The 26329-nt window shown below is 39.0% G+C and overlaps 1 protein-coding gene across 1 annotated transcript in view; it reads right to left on the bottom strand.

Annotated features, from left to right (window-relative positions):
- The window catches only part of DNAJC24 (DnaJ heat shock protein family (Hsp40) member C24), a 29689-nt gene that overhangs the window by 946 nt on the left and 2414 nt on the right, over positions 1–26329 (bottom strand). Inside the window, exons 3-4 of the mRNA XM_042882784.1 lie at positions 7859–7997; positions 849–917 (exon numbers count right to left, since the gene is read on the bottom strand). Coding sequence (XP_042738718.1) covers positions 849–917; positions 7859–7997 — 208 coding nt within the window. The remainder of the gene's footprint in view (positions 1–848; positions 918–7858; positions 7998–26329) is intronic.

Here is a 26329-nt window from a genome sequence, read left to right as displayed (position 1 = left end):
GTTTCTGTGACTGAGAGACACTAAATGCAATACAGCCAGAGTCTGTGTAGTCTCTTTAGAAGAACAAATATAAAAAGGTGCTTATCAGTGAAACAGAGATACGTTGTAAGGACTGCATCACTGAATGCTCCAAAGGAGAACTTGATTCTGACAAAGCACCAACATCTTTAGACTGCAATTGAGAACAAACTAAGGAGTGTTTGTCACACAAGTGACAGGACAAGGTTCCAAAACAGACTGCTAACTCAGGAAAGAAACAAAAGGAAGGAAAAGTAGTTAAGCTTTCCCCCACCCCCAACTCTAAAAAAGTAATAAATTAAAATCAGCTACTACTCTAGAAAGCAAATAAATTATAAAAGCTAGACTAATATAAAGGAGAAAAGTAACACACTGTTAGGTGGAAAAATGTGTATTTAGAAAATGCATTCTATTACCGTAAAAAGTGCAGTAAGATGCCTGAGAAATTCTGGGAGAATCCAGAAAAGTAAAATCAATTGTATTCCAAAGAGAGAGCTAGGTGAAAAATGATCTGTGTCCAAGCAAAAGGGGAGCTGGAGGCAGGGATGGGGAGGAAAGAGAGAGAATGCAAAGTAAGTGTCACAAAGTCAAGTGCCAATTCAACTCAACAGTGCTGGAAAAGGGCTTCAGCCGACTCTTGGAAGGCAGGATTGACAGGAACTAGCAGAGAAATGGAAGAATAGCAAGTAATCACAGAACAGAATAACTAAATCTGAGGAAAATAAAAAAAAAAAAAAAAAAAAAAGAGAGGAAAGGTAGAAGATGCAGAAGAAGATGGAAAATGTTTTATGTGACAGTGAAAGGCACTAAGAACAAGAAAGCATTCATACCTTCAATCCAGGACATATCCTGAAGATAAATCTGTGCATGTAACGGCCATTCTTTGGTCAGATTATCTTCTATAAAGAAAATAGTGACAAATGCTCAGCTCAGACAACATACAAGTTGTTAATTCTTCCTGGTCAATTAACACTTTTATTCCTAGCAGTAAATCTGGTCCCTACCGGAGAGTCAGACCTAGTAATCAGTCAAAAAAGTTGTTGTTAAATTTCCATTTTCCTGCATAAACCAGGGAATTTCTGAAGGACCTTCATATGGTGAAGATGTGTTACCAAAACGCTGCTGGAAACAGTTTTCATGCATATCCCAAACAATTACATGAAATTAGGGCCAAACTTTTATTTGATAGGAGTGCCTTTAAAAAGCCTGGCTATAAACAATCTTCAACAAGCTCTACCATGGGTGTGTTTACCTCTACACTTTCCACAGAGTCGCAAAGTGGTTGAGATCGGAAAGGACCCATCTTAACCCCCCTGCACAAGCAGGGTCAGCTGGAGTAGGTTACCTCAGGACCACAGCTAGTCAGGTTTTCACCATTTCTCTGCATAACCTGCTCTCCTTTTGTGAGAAGCCAAAGAAAAACATCCCAGTAAGCACAAAACTGTTAGAAGAATGCTGTGATGCCTGCAAAATGAGATTCCTAGCAAAAGATAAATGAAAAACAGTTTTAGGTGCTCTTCTCCGATACAGAGATTCTTAATACAGAAAGAACATCAGTTCTGGTCTGCCCACGTGAGATGACTGCCGTTTGATCCCCTAGATTCACCCAACATTGGGTGCAGCATGAAAGGAAGAAGGGTGCAGTAAAATGCAAGCTGTCACCACTAACTGTTCAGTATAGATACAAATCTATCAGCAGATGTACATTTAATGTCCTGAGTTCACACCAATTTGACAGTGTCAGATTTTGTTCAGCTACAAGCGAAGCCATAAAAGGTGTTATTAAAACTAAACATAACTTACTACACAAAACCTCCCAAATGCTGCTTGACACAAGGAAATTCCAACTCCACAAGTGCTGTTGTTTCTTATTGTAAAGAACCAGGAATGCCTGAAACTGACCTTTAGCATATTGACAGAAATATCTTAGATTTGGCAAGACTCAGTAGCTCAGTGTATATTTCATGTTTAAACCAGGCTGTTAAGGAAATTCCTTCTCTTTGCTCAGTGAGTTTTTAAGTGGGTTTTCTCATTTAATAACACAAGTTTATGATAAAGCAGCGTCGTCAACTGCTTTCTACAACAAGTAAAATTACAGAGAAAGAGTTCCTTACTCTAGATCTACTTATTGACTCTGGCTGGAAAAAAGTGGAGGCCCAGATTATAACTTACTTTAATTCCCAGGAGATGGCCCTACCTAACCACCAGATGAGAGGTATTCTAAATGGTTTCCCAGCTTCTACTGTGTAATTGCTCTTTAGTGTGGGCTGAAGAGAAGAAAGAAGGAAACTTCCTAACTACTTCCTTTAGGTGTGATTTGAGAAGCCTGATGTGCATTTCCTTGGATTACTCAGCATTACTCAGATAAGAAAACTCTCTTTCCTTGAAAAATGTCACTATGAAAAGAAAAAGAGCTGAGCAGCAAGGACACAAAGTAGGGATCGCAGGTCTGTATTCTGGTGAATTTCCTGGGCCCATTTCCTGATTCCAGACTGTTTCTGGATTTTTTCAGTCATCATTTAGCATTAAAAGAAAAAACATCCAAGGGAGATGGCGTCATATTTTGTTCACTATGCTAACAGAAATGATACCAAGAAGCCAGAGTTAAGGTACTTAAGAATGCAGGAGAGACAGAATTCAAACAATACGATTTGGATAGTAAAATTTTGTAACTTTAGAGAAATACTACACAAAAGTTGGTTTCTAATGAAAGTACGTTTAATTTGGGGCAGTAATTGTAATTCAAGAACTTCCCAGGTGCTGTGATCGGAGCTGAAGAGAACTGCAATTTGAACACTACTTGTTTTATTGTTCCCATTTACTCCTAAACATTGCAGAAAAATCACACACCTCTGATCTTTATCTAATCAAACAATGCAGTATTTCTTTCTTTACCATGGAGCACCATCACCTGCATGCTGCTACCATACTCTTCAAAACACAGTGGTGTATTTTAAACATCAGCAGGTACAATTCATTGCCTGGATAACCTCCTGTCTGAGCTGAAGTTGTTATTCCTAGTGCGATGCCCAATCCTGAGTAGACTCGCTGGTATTTCAGAAGGATGTTCATTTGCAATTAGTACTCTCAACGGGCTTCAGTCCCCAAACTTAACACATAACCCAGGGATTGCTCTGTCAGTTTTACGTGCTGCAATCATTTGCTTGTCTGCATCAGAACTGGAGAAACTCATTCTGCAGGGTTGAACAAAGCTGTTTTATTTTCCTTATTCTCCTATTCAATGTACTATTGAACGTAAAATACCTCAGGACAGCACAAATAGCCTTGGCTAATTATTGTAACGTGCAAGCACAGCTCAATGTGAGTTGGGGAACTCAGAACCAGACGTCCAACCTAGTGGTTTCACAAAGTGTTCTGACTTCTTGTGTTCCTCCTTGTTTCAGCTACATGATTGTTGTTACGTATCTCACAGCCACATCTCTTATGGTTCTCTGCAGAAAATCAGTGAGAGAAGGTGACTTAAGAGTGGTATCCTTACCAGCACTGACTTACAGCTGGCAGCTTTACTCACATGCAACTTATCAGAAACATTCCTGGCTAACTGTGAAGACTTGAATTATCTTTCCTAACTTGAAAAACAAATTTTAATTCACAAGTAGTACAGCCTGCCTGGCTTTGCCATCTATTGGATTTGTCTGACAACAAGAGGTGAAAGAATTCCGCAGCTCCATTGTCTCAACTGCAGGATCTAAGAAAACACTGGCAGGCTCATCAGAGAGGTTTATGAGCCTGCAATTCAAAGAGATTAAAAGGAAAAATCTACTGAGATTCTTTCAGGCTACAGAACAACATTAAATAACTATTAGCGGCTTGCTTCAGTAAAGCTTTACTAGAGCCCTTGCTGGGTCATTCAGAAATTGTAAAAGAGGAAAGGTATTTAAGTTTTACTTGAGGATACAATAAATATTTCTTGGTCTATTTAAGGCTGAGTTGTAGGAAAGAGGCTGCAAGCAGTAAATGGAAATCTAACCCCTTACATAATTTATGGTAATAGTAAAGATGGTCATAATACCAGATCAACTTCTCTAACTTTGTTATATTCTTAGCATTGACTTTTTTTCTTTAAAAAACAAGGTAAACACAATTACCAAAGTTCAAGATATGTACTGTCAATCAATGTTGTCATGACAGTACCCAAACCCTGCATATTTACAGGATTTTATTTTTTTCCCCTTATAGTCCATTTATTTTTCGAATAATCGCTCAAGTTCGAGGCTCTTACATAAAATAAGCATGCTATAATTTCAAATTGCAACATTTAAATTTAAACTTTTTCCAAACAAAAGACCTATTTTATTAAAAAAAAAAAGAAAATACTGCTTCACTCGTAGTCCAAGGAGCTGCAGTAGAGGGCTTGTGTTCCACACAGCCATAAAATCCATGGCTAGAGATGGACATATAGTTCTGTCACGTAGAGTATGAGCTGGCACACTAAAGGCTCCAATCAATGGCCGTGCAAAAAGCTTAGTTTTGGTTTAAGTGCTTTTTAAGAAGGAATTTTTGTAACAAGAACCAACTAACCCTCCCCCTCTCTTCAAAGGGACCTTGAATACAGAAAAGGACTGACAGGAACACCAAAGATAAAGTCCTGCTTTTGGGTTGGAATATCCAAATGCAACAGTTCTCTGTGAGACGAGTGGCCACTAAGCAGTTTTCCAGATGACCTTGGGATTCTAGTGGGCAACAGGCTCAGAACAAGTTAGCAGGGTGCTGCTAAGTGCACCCAGCATCTTTAGGGAGTCATTCTTATTACTGTTCTCTCTTGACGCTTTTGAGATGACATCTGATGCCTTGTGTCCAGTTTGAGGCTCCCCAGTACAAAGCACTGACATCCAGAGATAACCCCAGTCGCCTACAGATATGGTGAAGGGTTGAGACAGCGTGCAAACAGAAGCCAAGAACAGGTTTTGCATCTCGCTGTCTGTAAGTGCTTAGGGAGAAGACTTCTTGGAAGGATGCTAAGCAAGTGACACGGGATGCAAGGAGCCCTTCCATTTAACTTGGTTACAAATACTGGAACAGGCTGTCAAAAAAGCTGTGGCATCTCTATCCTTAGAGAAATCAAAAAAGGACTGGAGAAGGTCTGAGCAACTGATCTGTGCCAGCTGTGAGATGGGTCCAGATGGCCCACGAAGGTCCTTTCCCATCTCAGTGAGTCTCTGAGTTTTTTGTGCTTTCAAACTGTGACGTAAACATGGACTTTCAAGGCTCAAATGACTTTACTATGAAAACTGCAGAACAAGTTGTTTGCAACCTAAATTCACCAAAAAGCTTTTTGGTGACTTTTGCTGTTTGATTTTAAATGTATATTCCTCTTTTCTAAATAGAAAACAAATAATGGAAAGCTTCTAAGGAGAAAATCTGTTGAGGAAAGAAGTCCATTGTTCATAGGTACACTGTGATGCAGCCCCCAGAGCCCCAAAGATCTCTATGATGCTTTCAGGAAAAAGCACTATTAAGATATAAAAGCATCTTTACTTGTTATTTTCAAAGACTTAAAAACAAACAAACAAACAAAAAAAAAAAGACAGAAAAACCCCACAACCAGAAAAAAGCCATAGACTCCATGGTCTTCAAGCTTCTAAGAATTCTCAGGCCACTGAATACCTAAGCTCAGTAATTAACGATGATTTAATCTAACACAGTAAAGCACATACAAATCAGCAATATCTGCTATGGGGAAAAGACTGCAGTGCAGGGGATTCTTCCTGTGGCAGCCATACACACACACGCACGCTGCCATCTTCACATTCTGCTTCCTCGGCTTTGCGGTCTTACTAACTTGCTATATTATCTTTCTCATCACTGTTCCCCTTAGCTGCTGTCTCAGTGCCTTTGTTTCTGTGAGCCCTTACAGCAGCGTCGACAAATTTGTCTGGAATCATGACTTCAGAAGCATCTTGACAGGCATTCAAAGAACTGGATTTTATTTCATTGTCATTTTGCTGCTAGGGAACATGCTACAAAGGATGCATCAACACTGCACATGTATGTTGTGTGTTTGCCTGAGTTTGAAACGCTGTGTCCTTTTGGAATAGGATGCTCTGTACTGGAATATGGCCATCCCATTTCCTCACCATTACCAAATACCCACGTAAAGAAATTATTTTCTTTATTTGCTCTTTTAAAAACAACAACAAAACATCGAGGTGGGCTTTTGGAGTAACTCATCTAGATGCAGAGGAATCTCTGTAAATACAGAGGACGTCCAAAATACTGTAAAATAAAATCTTGTCAGAAGTGATGTGCAGAAATGTCCTTAAATCCCATGGCAATACTAAGTACTTTGTTAAATCTTCATGTGTTTCCCCTTAGTTAATAGCCTTACCTGATCCAAGAAAATTTGAAATTTGCTGTATTTAGGTAACATTTAATTTAGGTAAAGTTGGCTGTGTATAAGAAAAACTTGCAACTTAATCTTTAAAATTTCATCTTTTTTTCTGTGCACGTATAATTAATGAAAATGGAGGACACAGTTGATACTTCAAGTGCAGTACAATGAGAACAGAAATTCCTGTTCTGGCACCACAGCAGACATTTGAAAAATAAGACTGAGATAAGTTATTTAGGATGGACCCTAATACTGTTTACATAAGAAATTAGCACAGGATCAATTTTTTCCTTCCTTCTTAAATATCTATTTCCTTTTTTTCTTTTTTAGCCCCTCCCACCCTCTTTTCAAAACCCACACAAAGCCTGAAATACAAGATTATTTAACTGGAGAATTCATACTGGGCATATACAATTCTATATCACTCTTTTTATCCTGCAGTGATGCACATCTACCGGAATGACTAAGCCTTTGTTTCTCCAAGTTCTGCTATCCGCAGCGGCAGGGGAGTTAAAAATCAGCACAAGAGAGAAAGGTCTGATGGTGTGCCAATGTACAATGGAAGAGAATTCAATAACAAGCTGCAGAGACAGTGGGCTTTTATCAGACACATTCAGAAGTGATGGTGGCTACACGTCAATGCCGGACCAGAGTGTGTTACTGCAGAGTGCGACTGAGTGTTTTCCCCACAGGCAGTACACTATTATTGACTCCCCCCATTAACATGTAGGGTGGATATACATTTATTGAAGGTTCTAATGGAAGGCTGAGGGACTCCTATCCCGAGGCCAGAGCAGAAAGACAGCCTATCACTTCATGTAATGGTAGCCCATGTGTGACAGACCTGACCTACATTTCCCCCCTTTCTTTCTCACAACAGCCTGTCACTGTTTTAAGAAGCTATTTTCTGAGAGGTATGAAAAGAAATGCATGCTAGAGCTGCCTAGTTAATGTGCTATATTGGAATATTGTTTATAAACTTGCTTTAGACTAATTTAGAATGCAGACAAATTATGAGAGCTACCTTAAACATAGAGCCAGAAAGAACGTGCCGTAACGACTCAGAAGGGCTTGCATACCATGCACACCGAACACCAGATATAAACTAAATAATGCCTGCATCTAAAATACTGCAATCTAATGTAGAACGGGACTCCAATTAAAAATAAATGAACGAGGAACACTTAATGAAGCTGCCTTAATAACTTAAAAAGGGATAAGGTCTATAATTAGTATAAATCCCATATTCAGATTATTAGGAATAACGCCACCTAATGTTTCATTGGAGGCAATTTGGTGTTTTCACTATCTAATGTATGTGTAGCAAAAGCTATAAATAATGGATCCACGTTTGAAAGTAGGACAAGAGTGAAAGAAACATTTGGTTCAGCAACAAACAGCATTTTAAAATACCATCTCACTACTACTCCCAGACCCTGCTTATTTAAAGAGCTGCTGCCACCACAGCACTCCTTGGCAGGAACCTACCACGCTGCTGCAGGTCATACTCTTTTTTTGTCTCTTCATTCCCTAGAATTTTCCACGCTTGATCAATTTCGATGAACCTCTGCACACGCTCCTCCACTTCTCCTGCTGGCACATCTGCCTTCTGTTTGTCTGGGTGATACTGCCAATCCAAAAAAAAAAAATAGATTAAAAAAAGTTGAGGGGAGCGGAAGAGAGAAGGGGTGGAAGAGGAACGATCAATAATGCATTTGATATTCAGCTAAAAGGACAGGGAAAAAAAAGGAGAAGCTATGAGCTAAGGTGCCAAAGGAAGGGAGACGATGATTGCGGGCGCAAGAGAAAACTGCCTATTTAATTAGACCAGTGAAATGGCAACCAAATCACCAGTGGCACAAATGTCACCATGTGCACTGACTGGCAAATTTGCTGATGGAATCATTGGTCTTATGGACACTTTACCCAGAGAGAGAACGGCCACGACAAACAGAAATAGGTGCAGAGGACTCTAACACAGGAACAAGGGGAGATGTTGCAGGTGCTGACATCTTTGTAAAATTACACGTAGCCGATTTCAGCAATGCCACCAACATTTACTTAACTCTACTGCAGGTAAACTGAATAATGTGTTGCATGTAAGTAGGCTTTTTGACCATTATTTCAAACAGTAAAAAGAATATACATGATCAAATTCATAGTAATTTATAAAGCATGTAGTTCTACTTTTGAAAATATGCCTCAGCATCTTTAATTTCTTGCAGTTCAGTGAATCAACAGCCCTTCCAAATATTTAAAGTCATGGATCACTGGCTACAGAAAGTATGTCATTTTATTAAGAAATGGTTATTCAAGGACATAACTGCAAGAAAGCCTACATCCTATTGGCAATAATAAGTGAAATGGTATCACTTTTTTAAACCATTTGCAGCTACTGGTTCTGAGCAGAGCATTCTGTCCTCTTTTTGGTTCAAATGTCTTCTGGGAAGTAATCCTCAAAGCACCACCTTCCTGTATGCCTAGTTCTCAAAATATCCCTCATTCCGGAGCTTTAACTTCTGCCCCTTATACTGACATCAGTTTGGGCCCTGACTTGTACAACAAACGTTTTCAGACTTGGAAAATCTCTTATACAAGCGTTTCAGTAGATTTCTGATTAGCTGAATTCCACTGGTTTACTTTACAATTCAGTATGGAAAGACAAGAAGACTAACATAGCCTGTGCTTTACAGGACCCAAAATTTGAAAGGAGTCCATTTGGGCACTAACAGGTGGTAACTGTCATTTGCTGATTGTCAACACTGATGGGTGTTATCTGTGTCAATCCCCAATTCAACCTAAGAGCAAAATGCTCATCTTCAACTCTTTTCCGCGTACCTTTCTCCATATACACCTGACAGCACAAAATGTGCACACAAATGGGTGCTTTTGGCATGGAAAGCACACTTGAAGTTACCTCCGTGTTTGGGACTAAACACTGCCTTGCAACTTGCTGAAAATACGACTGAAGCAGTTGTGATCTGAGAGTTTCTTTACAGATATCCCCACTCTGCCTCCCCAGCTGAAGATGACAGAATTCTAAGGCACAGAAAAACAAAAACCAACAAACAAAAAGGAGGTAATTGTATTTAATATTCTAAATAGCCAATTAGAAAATGAGCAATCACACCTTTACTTGGTAGGCACTAAACTCAGGCTTCTGCTATCATACATCACATTGTATTGCTAAAGCTATTTCAAAGCATCATTTTTCGAATCCATTTTTCTGGAACCACGGCTTTTCCAATTGTATTTTAATTGACAATTGATTGCATACCACATGTGAAAGGTCTTCTTTTATAACCTGTGCTTAATAAGAATATGAAGCAAAACAGTTCACATTAAAGGCTTACATGATTTGCTTTTACAGTATCACAGAATGGCCAGGGTTGGAAGGGACCTCAAGGATCACGAATCTCCAACCCCCTGCCACACGCAGGGCCACCAACCTCCACATTTCATAGCAGCCCAGGCTGCCCAGGGCCATGATGTTTTCAAAATACGAACATATTTTTAGGTAGGTATTCCGCAGTTATTCCTCAAAGCAAAATTTTACCTAAAAAATATTAATGAATTATTCTAAAAATTCAGATGTTATTATTTAAAATTGATTCACCCCAAATATTTTTGGGATAATTGCAGTACATATTAAAAAAAAAAAGTCGTATGACTGCTACATATTTTATTGCCCTTGAATGATGCAGTGAACACTCCCCTGCAAGTTTACATGCAAAAGAGCATTTGAAGTAAATAGGCCTACTCAAGGAGTGCTGTACCAGACTTTGTGCTACTGAAATCTCATTAGCTCCAGTTGAATAGCAGCATCACAAAACCACTGCTCTTATTACTGTATGTTTGGATAGGCCACACCTTCTCTCTCAGTTTCTTACAGGCGACCGATTGCCCAAAACAGCACTAAGATCATCAGCTTCTCTCCTGCCAAGGACACCTGAGAAAAGCAGCCCACAAAACTGGTTACACTTTTCCTTTGCTACACTACAACTGACGGACTGAAAAATATTTTTGGAAGTGTCATAAAAATGCTCTGGAAAAACAATAATGAATGCAGAAAAGGCTTTTGTGTTCATTTCTTAAATGAAGTGTTAAGATTCGTTACTCCTCAGGTTCATCCTTCAGCTTTTCTTTCCTATAGAACTAATAACTACGTTGCAGGGCATTTACTGATTCAATCTTCATGCTTTCTGAAAGTATTTTCTCCTGCTTGTCTTGGAGCTATTACTCTGCTACCATCTGATAAACTTAGCCTTTCCCTCTACACTAAGAAAAATCCTCAAACTTCTGCTCTTTCACTTTGAACCTTTAATTTCCTGTTTCATTTGCACTTGTTTCAGACCTGTTCTCATTGACTCCCTTATCCTACTGTCCACCTTCGGATCAAAATACAAGAATACTTTCCTTTGAAGCAAAAATCCATTCATGATTCAGCTACCCATGCAGTCCTATATCACTGTAAGGTAACAAATGAGCTGTCCTCTTTTCCAGCTGTTTTAGACCCTCGTCAGGCAGATCAGACACCAGCCAACTGACAAACTTTCAACCAACCCACCAGTATCTGCCCTTTGTGCACAGTACTCTTATCAGTGCTTCAGACTTTAATCAAACTCTTTTGTGGCACTGTCTTCCATTCTTAGATGCCATATTCACGCTTCCAATTCTTTTCCCTCTCCAGTTTACCCTTCAGAAGAGCTGCCTCAACACCAGCCAGGAGTTTTGTTCTGAGGAAGGTTAAATCTGATCTATGTCTCTGATCTCCTCCTCCCATTCAGCTTTATTTCTAGGTTAATCTCAGCTGTGAACACGTTACGAGCCGTATGATGAAAACAGACAAGCCTGTTTTCTACTCGACTTGCCTCCTCCTACAGGAACGGAACTATTGCTCGTGTCTCCTTATGTATGGCCAGTTGTAAGCTCTTACTCAAAATGTTAGTGCCTACCAGCATCTCCTACAAGATCTCTTCTCAAAATCTGTGCAAATTACCTTCCTGTCATTCATACTTGCCACTTGAGCACTATTTTCAGCTGTGTTACTGCACTTAGGCTGTATTTATCTTTCTAGCTACATACGCACAATGTTTGTGAAGGAACAGTGTTTCCATAAAGATAGCTTTTTGCTGAGCATTCATGTGTTTGCTTTGGGACGGTTTTCTTCCTGAACCCAGGAATAACTTTTACCAACATGTTACTACATAATAGAACTTTATAAAAACAAATAAGGATGTCTACAAAATAATTTGCAGAGTGTTTCCAAAAATTACTCCGTCAGTCAGGTACTGATATGGGCTTCTAAGCTAGTAGTCTACTAACTTCTTATTGATTCTTGCAGCTGATAAGGGCACTGCCTTACATTAATAGCCAGTGTCTTCAGAACAGTAGTTGCAACATTTGCTTTAGCATTACAGTAATCATAAACGAGTTAAACAATTCCCAGTTTTTTGGGTTTTCACCCACATCACTTACAGAAAGGACCCAAGACATGCTATATATAGCACAGTCAACTGCTACAGTCTTTATTTCTGCCCACCTTATACTCTGTGAAGTTTGGTCCATTTTGCACTTTAAGAATTGAAAAATCAATCGCAGATCCGCATGGAAGTTAATGAAGACCACCTGCTCACTGTATCTGGGCAACCATGTGAACAGAGCTTTAGAACTCACTGCACAGGATGGGAAACTAAGATAGTTGGCTGAGTTTTGGTTGCACAAATCAAGCAACACAGGTGACACACAAAGGTCCCTGTCCTCCTAGCTCTTGTACAAGTTACTTAACTTCATGCAATAAAGGTAATGGGATTGATTGATTTTAATCAAATTCAAATTAGCAAGCAGAAAATTTTTAGTTAAATCAATTTAATGTACATTCCTTATTGGTGCTAATGAACTCACTCTTCAAAAGAAATTTACAGTGCCCAGGGAGAATCAGCCTAACACGACGATTTATTGGAGGGGTGAAGCATACAGCCATGGTTTTATGCTAGACTGCAGTCTCTTGCTGAACTACGGAATACATGATAACTACTCTGCATTATATAGTCAAACTTTCATTCATAAGTACTCTTCTATGTGACAAATTACAAGGGTGATGTTCAGAAAAGGTTAAAGATTACTATTTCTTGTCATTTGTTACTTACTGCACTACAATGATTACTTTGTCCAAAAAGGATATTTATTTTAAAATCCACAGATGCACCACATCCCCAGTTCCATACATCGAAACAGGAGGCTTTATCTTCTCCTACTGCTATTACTACAGCCACATTTTTATTTTAACTGTGGAAAAGTGCTTTAATTTGTTACTATGCATTTTATAGGTAAATAAGAGCTCTTACTTGCCTAAATTTAATTGGTATGTCTTACATTTGTGCTTGATTTCAGTAGGGATGTGTATCTACATTTGCAGATACAAGGCTAGAGATTTGACTGAAGTTCTTAAGTGAATCAAGTCAAAAGATTTTAAAGAGATTACTTACATGAATTCAAATACCCACACGATTTTGCAGGAACTACATCTAGTGACTAAATATGGGTCAATGATGGAGTATCTCTCAGCATCCTTCCCTGTCTTTGACATACAGCAGCAGCCATGACAAATTTACAGTCTGACAGTATTGTTCAACATAATGCACCCAGCAATAAGAGGTCTAGAAAGCACGAATTGTTTGGTTTTGTTGTGGTGGGTATTCTCTCTTTTCTTTTTTCTTACCATAAATGTAACAGAAAGTGCTCCTGACTTACAGTGCAACGACAGCATTTCCTGGAACTTGGAAAAAGAACTGCATTTGTATTAAAAAATAAGCAGTGTCAAAGAAATGTGGTCACGGTCAGGAGGAGCTCAACCCAAACACTGCAGATAAAGCACTGCTTGGTATCTGGCGTAGCTACCATTTTTTGTGAATGACAGGAGTGAATTAAAATTGCAAACAGAAGAGGTAATAGTTGAGAAATGCTGTAAAGAGCTGGCTGGATTAACTATGCAAGAGTGAAAGTGACTGTGGATTAGCACTGGGAACGATGAGATAACAGCAGTGCACACCAGCGACGTCCACTCCAATGATGGGAGAGTTAAATGAGTATAAGTGGACACAGCAGTTGGATTTTACACTGTTCAGATAAAAAAAATGCCATTATATTCAAATTCCAGATTCACAGAGTGGAATCCAACAGAATGAGATTCTGACTACTAACTGGAATTGTAAAGATTACCAAGCCTTTTTAAAATCTCATCGTCAATATTTGGAGGGGGGAGTGGGCAAAGGGGGAGGGCAGAGGGGGGAAGGATGGTCAATCTGTATATTAGCCAGTATATTCAAATTTCAGAGTCCAAACTCTCTCTCAGTGTCAATATGGCCATTTGTTTAGTTAATACCAGACTTTTTCTTTTTTTTCTTTATTCCACAGTACAAACCCTAAAATTTTAAAGGCAATATGTATGAACATATAGAAAACCTAACACGAACTGTCTTGTTCTATTCCAAGTTCAGCAACAATCAGGAGCGTTGCACTAAAAGCCAACGTACAGAAATAATTACTAGTATGTATGCCTCCTGCAATACAACACAGCTCAAGAATTTCAACAAAAGAGCAACGTGCACGAGATAACGTGAACACATCAAAATTGCCAACTAAGTTTGAAAACATTTCTCATACACTCTATGCATTATTAGCTGTGACTGTTATTATCTACAAGTGAAGCTAACGAGGTCAGGACACAAACTACCAGTGTTCCCATCTGACACAAGTATTCGTAGGTCCATGTAAATTTGTCTGTAGACTACAGAGCTCATCATAACACTTCGCATCTTGCTAAAAGAAAACTGCAAGACAGTCAACATTACACAGGACAAATCTGTTAATATGCTTAATTTCCCACTGTAGTCTGTAAGTTCTTGCTACATTTCTGTATCTGAAGAAAAAAATAGAGTAAATTTAATGGCAGATTGCTCTGAAGAGGAAAGCCTTTTGCTCCTGCTTACAACGTATGTAGTAAATACCAGTTCTTGCACTGAGACTTGCCAATAAATCTCACCCCCAACACAGAGTGTCTGTTCATAGTCAGACTTTGGCTGCTGTGCCACAAATGCCAACAAAGGGACCAATTAATGAAAACTTTCTTGATACGTTCCCAGTGGATGAATGTCCGCCTTGCAGAAGGTACTCTGACAACATTCATCTCACACAGGCCAAATGGCTGCTCTGTGGTAGCAATTAAGACACCACCAGCCTTGGCTAGATTTAAACCAACAACCAAATCTGTGTAGGTCTGAGCAAATGCTCAGAGGAATCAAGAGGTTTTAACTTTTGAGGAAGAGCTGCACTGTGTCATACACCTGCTTCCACTTCTGCAACTATTTACAGGCTATGTGGACAGACTTCTTAGAAAGAATTTACAGTTCTTAAAACAAGATTCCTTAATCTGGCCACGTGGCCACTGTGCTTAAGCCACATCTATAAACATGTAAGAAATCAACAGCTCTTCTAAATCACGTCTGGAATCTAAACAATACAGCAGGCTGTAGATGGGTATTCAACCTGTCATTTCCTCTTTTCACAAAAAGTCAGAGTTTGCTCTCGCTATGATTCCCACAGCTTTGGAATCAAGTGTGGACAATTCAGCTCGGTGCAGCATCTCTCTTTCTAGAATTTGATTTGGAAACTAGAAGAGTTTTGTTGCTGCTAATGCTTCGTTCAGAAGGGCCCATCTGAAAGTCTCTTACCATGAAGCGTGAACATAAGAGATTAATGTGATAGCTAGTGGAAAAATCTTGCTTCTGTGGCAAGGTCACACTGACTTCAGGTTTCTGACAACGGGAACCTTTCTTAAAATGTCTGTCAGGAAGTTTGAAGTGTGGCTGCTCAAAGCCCCAGACCTCAAGAAAGTGCGTCCTCTTCTTCACCCTGCTCCCCAGCAGAGCTGCAAATTTCCAGTTCTATACTGTGGCATCATAAGGCTCATCAGAATATTTTTGATTAAATTATACTGTCGGTTTTTAAAGCTCCAGAGCAATTTACAGAGCACCAAAAGATAAAGCTGGACACAGCACAAAAGAAGGAATCGTATAATGCAACTGAAACATGCCAGGAACTACCTAATGCTTTTAAGGTTCACTCTTTTGTTACTCTTACATACACTGCCACACTGAATCCCACAGATCAGCACATAATAGAATTAACATATGTATTCAGCATTACCTACACTATATGTTTGAGCCATCAAAAAATGTAACATACACTCGGCCCTTGCCCTGTGGCACTCCCTGGAAAGTCACAGAAAGAAGCCATTCTGCAACTTCACCATCTGAAACTATTAAACTGGGTCACGATTAAAGAACACTTCCATATTTCACAAAGATCTAAGAGATCTATTCGAGAAATTATTCTAAAACAGACATTGGCTTATTTTAGTAGAACAGAGAAACTTAAGCTGGAGGGAAAAATGAACTAATTTTGAAAAGGTGATTTAAACATGTAAATATTAAACTCTCCTCCTATCACAGGAGGAGAGAGAATTTCTGAATGAACAATATGAACTAATTATCGATATATTCATAAACAAAAAGGGAAAAAGTTACTCCCCGTAGCCAAATAAGTCTGGCAGTACTGGAAAGGCACTTGGAGCCTTTCATGACAAAACCACTTAATTTTCAACTGAAAACCAATTTCAAACACATACTAGAAAAACAGAGCAGAACCTCAAAGCCTTGTGGTGCTACCTGCTCTTAAAGTAATTTCACTGCATCACGTGAGCCGTCAGGCACTGCCCCAAAAAGCAGAAAGGAAAACTGCGTACTTTTATTTTAAATATTCATTTCATCTAGTCCCATAATTTGCAATTCGCCTCTTAAATAAAATAAAGAGACCTAAACAAATGAAAGGTTCCACGATTTTTAAGAAGCCTTATGCAAAACAAAGGCTTGATGCTTTGAATGGGTATGATGTGTCAAGCACTCTCAGCCCTCCCCAAGATACCAGTGAAAAGTGAAGGCTTTCATCACAAAAACAGAGAATCAGAAAGTTTCCCTCACTGGAGCTGCACTCAAACATTCCTTTAGGTTTTCTACAGGTTTATTTTGCAAATAAAGGTCTCATAAAGCAGTCATCCTGAAGCGCTGTGCTCTGTGGCCTATATGGTTCATCAGGTACTAATTAGATAGCATGTTCTGTCAACACTTCCCTGCTCTTCTTCTATTAATTGATCATCCTGCCAAATTAATACAATGCAGCACCCCTTCCAAACTCCTTGAGCTTCTTTACTTGTGAGAAAGAAGGATAAGGAGAGGGGAAAAAAAACACCTCTAAGAGGTCACGAGGTAACTGCATTTCTGCAGGATCTGGAGTGACAATAAAAACACTATGATGAAAAGTTATTTATGGTCCTACCGACATTTTCTTCAACCTCTTAGAAAAATAAATGAAAAACACAAGCATAAAATAACATACTTCATCCAACAGGTTATATTAACTTTAGAAGTGGCTACAAGTGATGAAAAGATTGCAGAAATAAATACGCATGGCCAGTAATGGCATAGACCTAATCAGATCATTTGCAGTTAATAGTGTCTATTCGGAAAAAAAGGAAGGAATACTATGCAGAAACTAGAGCAAGCTGATCTCACCTATGTATCTCAGAGCCCAAACGGCTGCCCTTACAGCCCCATAAAGTCCGAATATCCAATGGTATTTTATAAAAAACTGCAAGAAATAATACGCACGTATTCTCCACTGATTAGACTGCAATAAAAACTGCAGGAGAGAAAAAGCAAACGACAAAGCAGTTGCCAAATACAACACACTACTGCCACCTAATGCTTAGCAGAAGGTTGCATCGCAAACACTGCATTGTCTCTGCGCCGCGCTGGCGTTGTGAAAAATGGAGACGAGAGAAAACAAAGTTTACAATGGTTCGTAAGTATCTCCTTCACAGTGCCTCCCCTGTGGGCTTTCTAAATCGAACTGACGTGATCATATCCTGTCTTGCATACAAATACTAATGTGCAAGATGAACGTTAAGTGGGCCGAACATGAGGTGCTTAATCTGTAAAAATAGCAGGGATGCAGTGCATGCATTTAATTAGTATACCCACATAAAGAGGTACGAGGGCATTCACCTGATCAGAGTCCACACTTGTTTACATCCATGTAAGCTGTTGGTAACTGAGAAGACAGTAGCACAATTCAGCCTGGAAAAGCTTCCACCAGCACGTATTCGGAAAGGAAAAGAAAGAAGAGAGGTGTGGTCTCGCGCTGCAACAGCCCAAAACAAAATTACACTGAAAGTACTTTTCTTATTGGAGTGATCTTGCAACAAAACACTCTCTGTGAAACGTGAAACTTGTTCACTTCCATGAAAAGAATGATTCCAGGTCTTAAACTTGCTTTCGTAGCCCACAGTCAGTCTTTTCAACATGTTCACTCAATTGGCAGAAGTTAGCAGGGAACATGGGCGGAGCCTGTGTGTCCCACTTGTAAAGAGGGGGAACAAAGTGAAGCGTTCCTTGCGACATTCAATCTGTTCATACAGAAGTGGATTAAAATTCCCCCAAAGGATGTCTGTCCAAAGGCAGCTTGACAAAAGAGCAAGGAATTTATTTTCTGGATTCATTAATTCAATCCATCTCCTCTTCCTTTTTTCTTCCACCCAAAACAAACAAACTTTTAGCTTTTTCACAACTTCAGCCTTTTCCTACCTGATCTGGTTATTGATTTGCTCTGCTGCTTCCAGCCTCCACTCCAGGATGATTCTTTCTCATTGGGATTTTCCTCCTGGTTTCTCCTTACGCCTTACCTGTTCTACTGTATCTTTCTAGTATTGCTCAGTGATAAACCAGAAGGTGAAAACTGTACCCATTCTTCTCCTTTTTTCCTCCTACAGTCTGCCATAATCCCAAACTGTGAGGCAACCACCCATCTGAGCTCCCTACGTAATATTCAACTAGCTTGTATGTTTTGCAATCATAATCCATCTTTACAGCACTTTCTGAACACCGATAACCACTTCTGCATGCAGCATCCAGCACAGCAGACCTCAAAGTTCATGAAGGTCAAATAAGAACCATCGGAGGAGAAATATTTCAGACATTATTGCTGCTGTAGCCGTTGCTGCAAGGAGATATTTGCTGTGACTCAAGGCATTTCTAGAAAACTGTCATCAGTCGGACACAAGGAAGGAAAAAGAGCTTTCTTTAAGATTTAATTACTCACCACTCAGTGACTACTTCAAAAGAAAACACCCACAAACATCCCAACATAGTTTATTTTAAAAATGAACAGATTTTAAAAGCTATTATTAAAGGCACACAGCAGTACCTAACAGTTATGCAGACCACAGAACTGACATTCACCAATACAGCGTAGTAAAAACTCAGAGGTTTATACAGTCAATTCACTGCTGCCAATTCTTCAAAATTACTGGAGTCTTCAACAGTACCATTACAACGTAAAATCTCAGAATAAATTACATTGTCCTAATCTCATTAATTTGCCTTTTTTTTTTTTTAAAGGCTAATCCACATTATCTGCTTAATGTAATGTAATGTATGCTTTTCCTAAGCATACACTAAACTTCATCTATTCTCTCTCTGATTACCCAAGAAATTCACCATTACAGCTTTCACATTTGAATTCCCAGGTTGACAACCACAATTTCTGACCAAGGTGCTGCATGGTACTACTATACACTTAAAAATCTTAATCTTGTCAAGTTGGCCAGGAGCCTGAGCTGAGAGACATCAGAAAGACGTGAAAATGTGTTTTTTCTCCTCTGCATTTAGTGTTTGCAGCCAAAATCCCTGTCTTTTGCATGCTTGGCTTTTGCATTTAGCTGCAACAGTAGCAGAATTGGCAATGTGATTTTCTCTATATTTTATAGAAGTAAATTTCAACTTCCATGGAAACAGTCACTTTCAGTTCAATGCTGCTTGCAAAGTCCCATGGCTGCAGAGCTAGTCTCACACTATGGAGCTGCTCATCATCAATTACTGAAACGTAAGGATTGTAGCATGTAGAACTGAAATTCTTTTTTAATGCAACTGCTTTTATTGTTCTGCAGGATCACAATACTGCTGTTACTTCTGTTTCGACCTTTAGGACTCTCAGTCCTTTCACCCCTGCTATTTCTTCAGCTTGGAAAAAATAGAACCCCATTGGCCCGAGAAGAGTCCAACAAAACAGCATGAATTACTTCACATAACTTGCCTATCAACTACTCACATTCCTCATTTTTCAGCTCTAGAACAAAGTTGACATTAGAAACAATATGTAAAACTACCAGTTTTTATTGAGGAAAAGAGCCCACAACTGTTAGTGTGTAAACAGAATCAAAGATTAACTTTCCCAATGAAAGTATAAAAAAAAAGAGGAAAGAAAAGAGGAGCTGTAGCTACCAGAAAGCAGGACTTTCAAAACAGTTCCTTCTTCCCTTTTTTCTGCTTCCACGGCTCCTCACTTTGCTATGAAGAGCCACCCAAGCACCTCACACGCCACTTAAAACACTTTTGGGAACTATACTGCAACACAGGAGGAAGTAAGGCAATAAGACAAGCAAAACATAGTAAGGGAAGGGAAGAAACAAACCATTTTAAAACTTAGAGGAGTATAAAGGTGAAAATACAAAAGGAATTTTAAAGGTTATTTATGAAGTTCTGACCCTTTTTGCTCACAATTTACAGTATTGGATGTCACATTAAGTCACAGTTGTTGTAACGTGGCCCTAATCAAACAGTTATGGCAGTTAGACGAAAGGTCAGAAAGCTAGTTTGGGCAAACGTGTTTTTCATATGAAGCAAAGGGAAAATCTTGTATTGTACAAACTAGAGCTGCTTAAAACACTGAAAAAAAATGGGCATGAATTCTCCCGGCGACAGGGACTGGTAGTGGGTGAAGGAAAGCCCACGGGATGCTGTTTCGTGGCTAAGAAGCATCTGGCAGCAGGGCAGAGACAGACAGGTAGGGTCTTCAGCTGACACAGTGACTTGCAAGATGAAGACTTTTCCACAGTCTAGAAAGCCAACAGCTTTGATATCTGGCAACTGCTTGCGACTGCGGAGCACAAAGCAGTTTGTGAATTCGTTCTGCCGACCATCCGTAAACCAGCACTCCAAATCAAGGTGTACCACTACCTTTCAAATTCACTTGGAATGCCTCAACAGACAGACAATGGAAGAGGTCAGATTTAAATATTATGCTTATCACCTGACTCCAAAATAATTTAAGTCTCTCCAGCAGTTCAGTTTCAGAAGTCACTGTGGAAATTGAAGCTTGACGAGCAAACAACTAGCTTATATATTAGTGGACATAATTGCATAACACTTCTAAAGTTTTTGTTTCAATATTTATTTCGGCTTTCCCTATCACTGGTATTTGAAGCTATCCAGGATCTCAAAATGACAGGTTAGGCTCCAATCAAATTACAACTTTTAAATAGACATGAAAAGCTAAACATTAACAGAATTAGAAGATATCTGTATGAAAAATCCATGAAGATACCTCCTACTTTTGTAGGAGACAGCTTAGCCTCAAAGATACCGTTAATAAACAACATCCAAGTGATACAAACACATGATTTCATATTTTAGTCAACACCAAAAAAGTCTACAACTCCATGAGAAGTCTCAGTTCTTAAAGTCAGAGGCCGTTAAGCATGCTGTGCTTATAGCTGAAGGCACAAACGCTCCATTATTGCACAGATATCACTGCAGCATAAAGATTCTACTTCCAGTAATTTGAAAATGTTATGGCTGTGGTGATCAAACAATTCCAAACAATCCAAATAGCTACACAAAATGTAGCTTGGATTGGATTTACTCTCACCAAGTGCTTTCTTCACGTCATTGTATCCGGACTGATTAATAGTTTGTTGTTAATTTAACTTATACGTTGATGATGGTAAAGGTTGGCAAATTTCTTCATGTGTAATCAGGAAACAGTTTTTGCAGTGTATCCTCATAACTACCAAGATGACATTTTCCAAATGACTCAAGGAAATCACTCAGCAGAATTTCTGATTGATCTTTTTACCATTTCTATTTAATAAACACTCTATACAGCCTTAGCCTTGACAGAATATCCACATTTTATGAAAGAATAGTCAGAGATGTAGATGAAAAGGTAAAATCACTATCCAGAATAGATCAGCAACTGTAAAGGAATAATCCAAGGTTTGCTTCACTCGAGCTTCAATAATATCTGTTAGTGAAGCAATAGATAGACTGAGAGAATAGTACCATACCCATACTTTGCCTTGCTTTTCTGTATTAGTAGGAATTATTAGTGGATTGTTGGCAAGAAGATGGCTGCCTCTGAAAAGAAGAGCTCTTGATCAGCCTCTCCTCAAAACACCTACCTACAGAATCTTCCACTTAATGTCAAGAAAAGAAAAAAAATTGGCTAAGATCCTGCTCTGACTTGTTCATCTTTTGCTTCTTTAAGAATGGACATTTTTAGGTCTGAATTTTGTTGTTAATAATAATTTACTGGCATAAATAATAAAGGCTAGGCTTTTAAAATATCTGACTATTGATTTTTCAGCTTTGAAATGGTACTTTAACATACAGGAAAGTAAAAGATTGGAGTAAAATATCCAAAAGACTGACAAGACTATAGAAAAAAAGCTGGACTTGGACTTTTCTACTATAATAACATAAAATGTGTCCTAAGGACAGCCCTTTTAAGTAGAGAATTCACTTCTGCAGCAAATCAGCTCAAGTGAGCTCATGTCTGCTGACCATTTGGGCTGAATGGGAGGCAAGAATGTAGCTGTGATCAACTGAGACAAAACAGGAAGGATGGGACGGTTAACACATTCAGAGCACACTTAGAATAGTTCACTTGGAAGAGCCTTTCAAACACCACAGCTGTCTGACCGCTTCCAGGCTCACCAAAAGTTACAGCATGTTACTGAGGGCATTATCTGAATGCCCCTTGAACACTGACAGGCAGGGGCACCAACCATCACCGCTAGGAAGCGCGTTCCAGTCTCTGACCGCTGTTTAAAGCTAAAAGAAAGAAATAATGCGTTGCTTTTCCCCATTTCCATAATAGTTACATTACATATTTGGATTCTATTTTTAATTTATTGCTATGATCAGTAACTTATGAAATAAGAGCAGCCCCGTGGAGAAGGACTTGGGGTCCTGGTGGACGAGAAGCGGGACATGAGCCAGCAGTGAGCACCTGCAGCACGGAAGGACAACTGTGTTCATAAATGACAGTAAAGTAATAACAAGTGAGGCACTGCTTCATGTAAGCTGCAGCATGCTGGACACTCACTCTGACAAGTGAGTACTTCAAGCACTACCTACCAATATTGTCACATCCCCCTATTCCTGCTGTGGTACTTCACTACATCCAGTTCCCTTCTCTCTTCACCTGTATCCATGAACCTCTCACTGCTGCAAAGTCAGGACAGCTTTCTCAGCCTTTCCCTGTAAGAGATGTGGCCAGTGTGCACTTTCCATTTGCGTGCTGATCCGTCAGTTGTTAATCACTGCATTTCATTTGATTAGCCAGCTGCCCAACCAAATGAGGGCTAACAGTTTTCCTGGTCAGTACCATAATGTGAGCAGGCGATGCCCGAGGACCAGCTGCAGCCAACATCACCTCTCCCACCACACCAACTAAGCAAGCAAGAGCTTCTGCTTGGACATGGCTGTCTGCATCTCTGCACGCAGTGGTACCATGCATCTCCACAATGCTTGCTTTTAAGTGCTATTGTGATACGTGCAATGAATCCAGGACACCATTCAGATTAATAAGTTTCCATTTCTGCAATGTGATCACTGACAGGGTGAAAATACCTGTTCTTCAGACTTAATACTGAATACTGCTATGACCTCTAGTGTAAAAAATGAAGAAAAAAACACACAAAAACCCACAAGGATGAGTTAAACAAATGCTGTCAGATTGGAAAGAGCAGCAGGAATACTGGCATGACCAGGAGCCACCCAATCAAGCTGTTTCAACTAGGCATTTGCTAATGAAGCTCTGTTAAATGCTTGTATAAGTTAATAACCAATTCTTCAAGTTCCAGCTTGAGAAAATACCCACCTGTATTTTATTAAGGTTATAAACAGTAAATCAGATGTGAAGAACAGCTGAAAATAAAGGAGAGCCAAATAGGCATTCCTTTGCAACAAACTTTATGATATCTAAGTACTAACTTCAGTCAGTCTACAGCGAGGCACACTGACAGAATGTCTTCCTCAAGGCTGTTAAGAAAAACACAGTAGGTATTGCTGCGTAATTTTCACTGCGAAAATTATTGTTACGAGACTGCTGATGAAAATGAAAGCATTTTGAAGTTTGTAAGATTCAAATTCTCAACTTAAACTCAGCCTGAAAAGTTCCTCAGGAGGTGCATCCTCCCACTGAATTTAGTTTGTAATGGACTTTAAGCCAGTACGAATGCAAGCAGCTTTTTGACTTCAAATATATGACATCCTCTGCCTTTCTTGTGATTGCAAAATTCAGCTGTGTCCGTAGATCTGATAGGACACCACAGATCTTTTCTCTCCAGAGATAGCTGTCTTTCCTCTACACAAGCTCAATTCTTGAAATTATTTTGCTTCATTAAATTAGATTTCTATTGATGTCCTTTCTTTTTATTGCTGCTGACAGTCGTTCTCACCTATGCTTAATGCTCTTTGTTTTAAAATTTTCTACTCCTTCAAACAGATGAAGTGATCATCTGAACGCTTTCTTTGTATTTATATACACACACCACCCCTTCTGATAAACAGATAATCCTGGTAACACTGTGTGTTAAGTGGCACATTTTATTTCCTTTCCATATTAAAAATAAGAGCTTCCTGCATGCTCCCTGCTCAAATTACATGGATTTTCTTTAAGATTAGGGCATACATTGTAACAGCAGCATATAATTTTCCTGCACAATAATTTTTTTTCCAGTTGAAAGGTATCCTATAATATCATCAGCATCAACAGGAACAGACACCTGATTCTCAGCGAGACAAAGCTTCTATGTTTGGTGACTTTATTCTCTGTAAAATCAGCTTTCAGATGCAGAGCAGCTACAGAAAAACTTGCAAACAATCTGGCAACCCATTCTTTGACCACAAAACGCTGGGCCAACCAGCAAGATTCTGTAATCTCTCCTTCTTTGTCACTCTGATTTTATCTTCTGCTAGTTTTGTACATGCTCAGAAAAGGGACGTGGGCATTGTCTCTCCTAAAAACATTTACCCTTTTATGATTTTTTCTTGTTAAAACTACAATATGTATAATTACAGATAAGAATGTCATACACATATAGCATCTCAAAAACGTCAGTATATTCTGAAGATAAAAGATGAAGATTTTTATCTTTAAACGTAATAATTCTCAAAATCTGTTTTGATTCATTCCAGAACACGAAATCTTTGATGCTTCAAAAAGCCTCTTGAAATGAATGTAAGGCAGCCAATTATAGACTCATGGCACTGAGCTGTGCTGGTTACAAAATACACATTTCTAATTGGATATTTTTTCAAAGTCACTGGCTGAAGCTTTGTGCTAGAGAAGACAATGAAGTACAAGCCAGCATACATTTAAGTTCCATTCCTTAAAAAAGCCTGATGATCAAATTGCTAGTGGCATGCATGTCTTATGCTCAAAAGTCTGCCATTCCTGGCTGCTATTAATTAAAGAGTAAGAAGCTTTAAGATGGTGCAGGTGCCAGGCAAATGAGCATGCAAAAATTTTACAACATTTTAAGTTTCATGGTTGCAAGGATATTGTGTAAATATGAACTTCTACTTAAATGTTTAGATGGTAAGAAGAAATAATGTAATAACAACAACAAAATCACTATGTTTAGGTCAAACCTGTGTTGTTTTGTGCATCCAATTAATACTCTCCTTATACACAGAACAGACATCATATGGAGTTTGCAGTGAAATAATTTGCTTAAATATTCATGGGGACTTGGCCAAATGAAGCAAGTTAGTACGGCAAACGAAAAGATGGCAGAATGGTAAGTAAATGTGCTCACTGAAGAAGGGTGCATTTGCATGGTTTCATTTTTTATGATTCATTAACCATTTCCATCATCAACCCTTTGGAATTGGTAAAAACAAGTTACATTTTACAAATTAATCACTTTAAAGAGAATTTCCCTTTCAAAATAGTTCTTGCAAGCTGTAATTCAACATTTTTTACTTGCCTACTACTTTGTATTGTTATAGTCAGTCCTGAGGTATCACTGCAAATATAGTTATCTTTTAGATGACATATGGCAAGATCTCCAATTCTTTGCAGCTTTGGAAGTTTACATCCGCCTGTTCATTCGGGATGCTAAGTATACAGTGTGTTGACAAACAGACAAAACAGCAGATGGCAAAAAACAAACATTCAACATGAAACACTGAAGATCATCTGAAGAAATTGTAGACATTTGCCATTTTCATTTTAACAGCAGAATTATGTTTAAAAATAAATTCCAACATTTATTATGCTTGATGCTAATGAACATCTGTGATCAGAATATTCTCCACAAGAGAAGTCATATTAATTGCAATTTGCATACGAGATGTTAGTTGCTTTATAGACTTCTTGATTTTAAGATAGCTGGCGCTGACCACACGCATTTGTCAAGAGATCTTTAAACAGACATTACATGGCAGTGCTCACCATTCATCCTAGCTTTCTAAGGTGGAGTGGCTCTGCTAATTCTCTACCACCACCATATCCAAAAACACCTCAAACACCTGCGCATAGACTCATCCTCCGCCTCCAGCAATGCTCCTACTATGTACAGTAGCAGCTTCAGAAAACCATAAATTAACATTCTGTGACTTAGAGGTGTACGACCACTAAGATCTTTTAAGTACAAGCCTTCTTTGGGGAGCAAGGGAATTACTTCACGTGAACAGGACGCAGCAGGTAAGATGAGAGGTTGCAGTGAAAAAGCTAAGTCACAGCTTGAAGCAGTGATTGAGCAGCTGGTGCGAA

Source organism: Lagopus leucura, unplaced genomic scaffold, assembly GCF_019238085.1.
Source record: "Lagopus leucura isolate 7727_CA_CO unplaced genomic scaffold, USGS_WTPT01 Super-Scaffold_100035, whole genome shotgun sequence".
Lineage (NCBI taxonomy): Eukaryota > Metazoa > Chordata > Aves > Galliformes > Phasianidae > Lagopus > Lagopus leucura.
This window is presented reverse-complemented; position numbering and strand designations above follow the sequence as displayed.